This window comes from Cynoglossus semilaevis, chromosome 19 (assembly GCF_000523025.1).
Source record: "Cynoglossus semilaevis isolate Cse_v1.0 chromosome 19, Cse_v1.0, whole genome shotgun sequence".
NCBI classification, from domain to species: domain Eukaryota; kingdom Metazoa; phylum Chordata; class Actinopteri; order Pleuronectiformes; family Cynoglossidae; genus Cynoglossus; species Cynoglossus semilaevis.
The window spans coordinates 13,983,912-13,990,881 of record NC_024325.1 but is presented as its reverse complement, the minus strand read 5'-3'; the positions used below and the strand labels follow the sequence as shown (position 1 = coordinate 13,990,881).

General features: G+C 44.7%; 1 protein-coding gene across 15 annotated transcripts in view; it reads left to right on the top strand.

Moving 5' to 3' along the window:
- The window catches only part of gria3a (glutamate receptor, ionotropic, AMPA 3a), a 55,451-nt gene that overhangs the window by 16,819 nt on the left and 31,662 nt on the right, over positions 1 to 6,970 (top strand). For all 15 annotated transcript variants that reach the window (XR_003052925.1, XM_017041540.2, XM_025065713.1 and 12 more), the window contains one exon: positions 361 to 600. Coding sequence is in view for 14 of the 15 variants with exons in the window: in XM_017041540.2 (XP_016897029.1) it covers positions 361 to 600 (240 nt within the window). In the remaining variant the exon portion in view is untranslated. The remainder of the gene's footprint in view (positions 1 to 360; positions 601 to 6,970) is intronic.

Genomic DNA, 6,970 nt, shown 5'->3' with positions numbered 1-6,970 from the left:
AAAATTAATTTAAGGATTGTTGAAGATTCATTTGAACAGGTGGACGTTGGGTTTTGAACCACTTCCTGTTTCCTGACTTTTGACATTAATTCATGTGGCGTTCCCTCACAGCGGTCTCAGGCTCCTGACGCTCAAATGAAATGAAATGAAATAAAAATCACACTGATGTTTATTTTGGGACACAGACGTGGGCCAGATTGGATGGTTCGGTGGGCCGGTTTCAGACCGCGGGCCACCAGTTGGTGATGGCTGGTGTTTAATGAGTGTGATTGAACTCTGAACTGTCCAATAACTTTGCCTCAGTTTCCGTGTCTTACCCTCTCTCTCTCTCTCTCTCTGTCTCTCTCTCTCTGTCTCCAGTCTGCTCCCAGTTCTCTCGGGGAGTGTACGCCATCTTCGGCTTCTACGACCGCAAGTCCATGAACACGCTGACCTCCTTCTGCGGAGCGCTGCACACCTCCTTCATCACACCCAGCTTCCCCATCGATGCCGACGTGCAGTTTGTCATCCAGATGAGGCCCGGTCTGAGAGGAGCCGTTCTCAGTCTGCTGGACCACTACAAGTGGGAGAAGTTTGTCTACCTGTACGACACCGACAGAGGTGAGAGAAGTATCACTGTAGTAGTAGTAGTAGTAGTATTAGTAGTAGTACATGAAAGATGGTGTAAACATCAGGAGCTGTGGTGACAGGGCTCTGGCCTCAGTTCCTCGTCAGTTCAGTTTGTAAAATCGAACATCCTCCACTCTCCTCCTGCGACACACTTCAGGCCCGGCCTGTCATCACCCTAAAGTGCTCCACTGTTGGGCTGAATGCTGCTCACACAGACGCTCAATAGATCCTTGCATCTGAGTGATGAGTCATTCACAGGTGCAGCTGACCCGCCGCCACGGTTTGGTCTTCAGTCGCTGCGGATAATAACCCTCAGCACTCTGTGATTATCATTTAGCACTAATTGGACGGCTGTACAGACGAGGATGTGTTGTTGTCCTCTGAGCATCAGCACCTGAGAAGACTCCAACAGTCAGAGGTACAACAGTCAGAGGTACAGCCATCAGAGGTAGAACAGTCAGAGGTACAACAGTCAGAGGTACAACAGTCAGAGGTACAACAGTCAGAGGTACAGCCGTCAGAGGTACAGCCGTCAGTACCTGTAGACACAGTCAAATCCAGTCCAGACCGTTGTTTCCGTTCACATCCAGACAGAAAAATGGATTTATTGGCAGACCTTTGTCTGACTCTGCTTCAGATAGATGGTGATAAGGTCCAACTGGCGTGATGCTGGACGCCCCTGGTTAGCATGCTGGCTATTAGCCTGTGAGTTAGCGCTGTGTCAGGTGATTTGTTAGCTCGTAGCTAATACTTGTTAGTAAAACACGATGATAACTTTTTTCTCTTTTTTTACTTTTATGCTTATTTCATACTGGATCTTGGATTTTGGAGCCAAAAAATATCATTGATTTCTTCCTGGAACAGAACCAAATATTATAATACACCACATTTCTGTGCAGTGTAAAAAAAAAAGTAAAATATATGTAATATAATCTTTCAGTGTCCACCCAATTAATATTGATTCATAACGTTTTAGAGTCAATCTCATTAATCTCAGTAATTATAAAGTCTTCATTCCCAGTTTTTTTTGTTTTTTTTTTTGTTTTTTGTTTTTTAGAAATCTATCCTGAGCTTTGGTTCAGATGATTCAGACGATCAGACACAAAAACATATTGTCTGACCTCGGCTTGTCAGAAGTGATGTAACAGTAAATATTACATCAAAAAGTCTGGTGTCGTTTCAGATCCACTGTTATAAAACAACTGAGTGGATGTGGAGGGGTTTTTTTCTCTCTCTCCTGTTAAATGTGCCACTTTCCCTAAAACTGTGCATTTCAAGTATTTTTAAACCGGCAAAAAAGCATTTCTAGGACACTTCCCCCACCTCGCTCGAATTACAGTATCTCCATTTCAGGTAGGCGTCTAATTTTACTGCTCACTCATGGAGCTGCTCGCTCTCCTGGAGCCATTTTGTGCCTCTGAACGCAGCAGTGTTGGCAGCATGTTTCACACATTTACATACGTTTGACTCCAAACGAATAAAAAAAGGGTTTTTTTATTGTTTTTTTTAAAGACAACAACAGAACTAGCTGTCGTTCCTGTGGTTTAGTACCAGAATTGGGGTGGTTACGTCAGTGGTTTCCAAAGTAAGGGGCATGGAGCAATTGCAGGGAGGGGGCAGCGTGGCAAATTAATATTTTCTTTTTTCTTTTTTATTTCTGTGTTCTGTGAGAGTAGAAGTTTTTTAGAAATCTCCAAAAAATGGTTTTAGTCATTGTATGGCTGTGTGTTGGCAACAATCTGGTGAAACGATACGTGTCACGATACAAGAATAACGATACGATACAAAAACCGTACACGGATGGAGGACATTTTATGACATTTCAGTCTGTTTTCTTAAGTCGTTGATGTGGAGTTGGGGGCGGAGGGGTGCTGGTTCACTCCTGGTTCACTCCTGGTTTGACTCCTGGTGTGACTCCTGGTGTGACTCCCCGTCAGCTCCTCCACCGTCTGTAACACTGACTGTCGTCTGGTCCAGAACAGATCCTCACTCCTGTAGTTAACTGTCCCAGTTCTGGCTGCCACTCCTGTTCCCGCTCCTCTCCATCAAGGTTCTGGAACAATCCACACAGCTCTCGTCCAAATGTCTGTTTAATCTTCATTATAGAGAAAAGATTTCATTCAGAGCCAGAGTGGGAGGGGCAGAGGGATTCTGGGAGACGGCTGTGTGACTGACTGATGACTGACTGATGACTGACTGATGACTGTCTGACTGATGACTGACTGATGACTGACTGATGACTGACTGACTGACTGTGTGACATGTCTATGTGTGTGTGTGTGTGTGTGTGAAGCAGTCAGAGAACTTTCACTCTAATAATAATGATAATAATAGTCAGGATCCTATTGGCTGCTGCGCTTACAGAGGCTGACGCAACCAATCATCCGTTTGTGGTAATTTGCTCAGTTTTGCGGTTGTTGAGGGAAAAGTCAGAAAGTTCTCAGACAACGTGACATTTTCTTTTTTGGTTCACAACAGGAAACTTTAGGGTAAGACATCCCAACACCTGACAGAGATATGATGACGAAACAACGTCAACGCTGCTGGAGACACAGAGTGTGTGTTATATTATATATCTTATATATATATATATAAACCTGTTAATATAATAATAAGAAAACAATCTGGTTGATTGCAGGTGATTTAAACAAAGGGAGAAAAAAAAACAATTTCCAAAGTTGAGGACAGAGCTGAAATCTCTTAATTTTGAGGATTCAGGAAGTACGTTTGCAGATGTTCTGGGATCACAGGTTCTGAGGATGAAGTTGTAGAAAAGATGGAGGTGGAAAAAAAACAGTTTTGTCTAAATCGCAAATATTAATGTTCTTTCTTGGACTGAAATAACCTTACCGAGAGTAAAAGCCTGAAGGTGGAGGATTTTATGGTTGGATTTGTCGTCAGGTTGTTGTAACATTTGTGGACCATGTTTTTTGCGGCCTCTGGTTTGAAGGAATCGTCAGTGTGCAGCTCTTTATGACTAGACATTTATAATGAAGAGGAGTTGGAGGAGTGCAGCAGATGAAGCTCTGCCTCTCTCTGTTGCACTTCTATTATTAAGAAGTGACATAAAAACTCCATCAGCTGCAGCGTTTCTGCCCCTGTTCAACTACCCCGAGGTAATAACATCTGCAGCTGACAGGACAATTGCCACATCACAGCAGAGTTTTTTTTTTTTCTTTTTTTTTTCGGCTTCTTGAAAGTCAGCGTGAACTTGAACATATCATTAAAATGAATCTGTTGATCTCTGTAGATCTTAAGGAAAGTCAATCCGTCGTCTCCTTTCATCCCACCCCATAAAAGGGTTTTTACGCCTCGGCCTCCGGTCATAAATACCATCAGAACTCCATCAGCGGGCTGGAGTTTTGACTGTAATTGAAAATGCTGCGCTCAGATGTAGCACTAAATATGTCACGCGGGCGCGAACAGCACATTTAATTTTCAGTGTGCATTTCCAAACGCAGACATTATCGACATCAAACAAGTTCAGCTTCACTTTCATGTGGGAGGAATCCGACTCTCCTCCCGCTTTTATATTCAAATTTTGGACGTAAAGACTTTCTGAAAGTACTGACTTTGCACCTTGAGCCAGGCGCGGGTCATTAGGTCCGTGTTTATCCGCGGCAGTGAAACATCACCTATTTATCCCAGCTATACTGCAGCTTTGATTTACCCTCATTACAGAGACGAACGGCCCGAGGCAGCCCACACCCTCTGAACCCAGGACTTTTCCACTGATAGAACAACAACATTAAACCTCGTTAGTCTACAAATTGTTCACTGCCAACCGTGCACTCTGTAACCCTAATGCATTTGGCAACACGGAATCTGCAAAGTACCACAAGACACAGCGTTGAACCGTGTCCTTATTTACGGTGACGGTGGCGTCGGTTTGTCAGAGAAATATTGAAGGTGTTAAAATATATAAGACTGGAACAGTTTTCTGTCTAAACCTACACAGGAATCGAATCGTAGTTTAAAAAGAATTATCTGTTATGCAGAATCTCTCTGGGTAATTCCATTTTCATCACGACGAAGCCTCAGAGGACCGAGGCGTCTGTCTCATCGCCTGAAGCTCCAGGTTTAGGAAAACAAAGATTTACTGATTCACTAATCTGAACTTTGAGACACTTCGTCACAAATTCTTCACTACACACTTTATTTATTGTTTCTCAGTGTAACGGGAGGAGCTGAGTGAGGACGGGTAAAACACAGGCAGAACAACCACACTAATGTTTGTTAGTAGTGTATGTCATTCTGATACGTATGTTATATCGTCAGAACACCTGTATATGTTTGGTGTAGAGTCAGAGGCAGAATCTGGAGGAGCTGTCCAAGGTGCTGAAACAGACAAGTCTCACTAAAACAAAATGTCAGAGACTAAAATCAGCTACAACTGAAAGAAGAAGCTCTGGAGGAGGAGGTCTGGAGAAGAGGTGTCACTCATTTTCAACTGGGGGGAATGGGGGGGGGGTCAGGTTATTTAGCACTGAGCTAAATGAGCAGCTGTGATTCACTTTGGGGTTGGACGTGGAAGTGTAGTGCGGTTCAGTTAGTGTCCCTGACGGTGAGCAGGTTGAACCTCACCGCTCCACGTCTTCTTCTGGATTCACTTCTTCTACGTTACCTTCTCGCATTTTCTCGCCGCTCTGACTAACGCTGGTGGTGGTGGTGGTGGTGATGGGGGGGGGGCGGTGGAGGATTTGAATTCAGCGTGTAATCACAGCAGCCTCCCACTGCACGTCTGTGTGGTTTTGTCTCTGAGAGGAAACATCTGATTAATTGCACGCAGCTAAATGGCTGCACTCAGCATCCAGGCAGTCTGACTCATTAAAGACACTGGCAACACACACACACTCACACACACACACACACCTGACTTCACTGGTCTCCCCCGCGCTGCCCCCCTCCTGCCCCCCCCCCCCCCCCCCCCTCCCGGGGGTAAACACCGTTTTCCTCTCAGGGCTTAATTCTGGGACTGAAGCAGAGATTCATTAATCGTCCTCAGCTGTTTCCTCTTCATTCAAGGGGTTTTTTTTGCCTCAGGACCAACAGCGAGAAACACACGTGACGGTAGAACCAAAAAAAATCACCATTGATCCTGGTCCTAACTTGGAATGTCGGCGAATTATGGTTAAATATAAGCAACGATGATGAGGTTGATGGACGCTTCATTCTATGCTTTGACATATTTTATTATTAAAATTAATTAGAATAATTAAACATATTCATTTTGACTTTTTAAGCTACATGCTAATATAAAGTTGTTGTTGTTCTGTTTGTCTCGGTGAGAGTTTGCTGTCATCCAACTCAAGTCCTTTTATTTTCTGAAAAGTTCTGGCTGGACTGGACTGGACTGTGGCAAAAAACACATATATATTTATTTATTTCTACAAAGTCTGTGATTTTGTGAAGTATCTGCCTCGTTAAACCTCAAAGAGTCGTGTTCAGACGCTGCAGCTGAGGCCGCGTCTGTCCGTGTGACTCTAACCTCTGTTGTCAAGGCTCACTCTGTTCCTACAGAAGTGGCACAAATTGATCCAAGAACATCCATGCAGACCAGAACAGAACAGAACAGAACAGAACAGAACATAACAGAGCGTCCTGACCTCTGCGTCCAGCTGCAGACCTAAATCGTCCTGGGATAAAAATGAAAGACAGGCAGCGAGACATTGTCCAATCAGGTGTTTTTCAGGTGACAATTAGACACTTTAAATAATGGTCTCATCACGTCAGGGTTTGCACCTCTGACCAGTGTGTCTACTGCTGTAGTACCAGTTGTAACCACACCACCAGGGGGCCCTGCCCCACTGTTTGAGAAGTACTAGGTTAGTCAGTGTAATAAGTAGTTAGTAATGTTGACTCTGCACTTTCTAATGGAGCTGCTGGTGGCGGCTCGGTGGTTCAGGAAGCGGACTTGGGTCCGGAAGGTTTCAGGTTCGAGTCCACCAGTTGCCACTGAGCATGGCACCGTCCGCACACAGTGCTGTCCCCTGCTGACTGTGGTGATGGGCAAAATGCGGAGGTCAAGTTTGCTTGTGTGCAGTGGTGAGCTGTGTCACAGCGACAAGTCGTTCACGTTCAGCCTCGTCCTCGTCTCCTCCCCCTCCGTCGTCTTCTCCTTCTTTGTGAGTAAACACCATGAGAAGGCGAGCACTGAAAGATTTATTTGGGTCAGAGTAAAGAGTTCCCTCCTCTCTGCAGCTCAGCGTCGTTGTCTCCTCCGCTAACGGACGGAGAAATAAACAAATCAACGGTGAAAAAAAAACTAAATGAAATCACAGAAGGATGAAAAAGGCGAAGGATGGAACGGTGGCGTCAGCGAAGACCGGTGTCTCTTCTCTGGTGGAGTACGGCACACGAC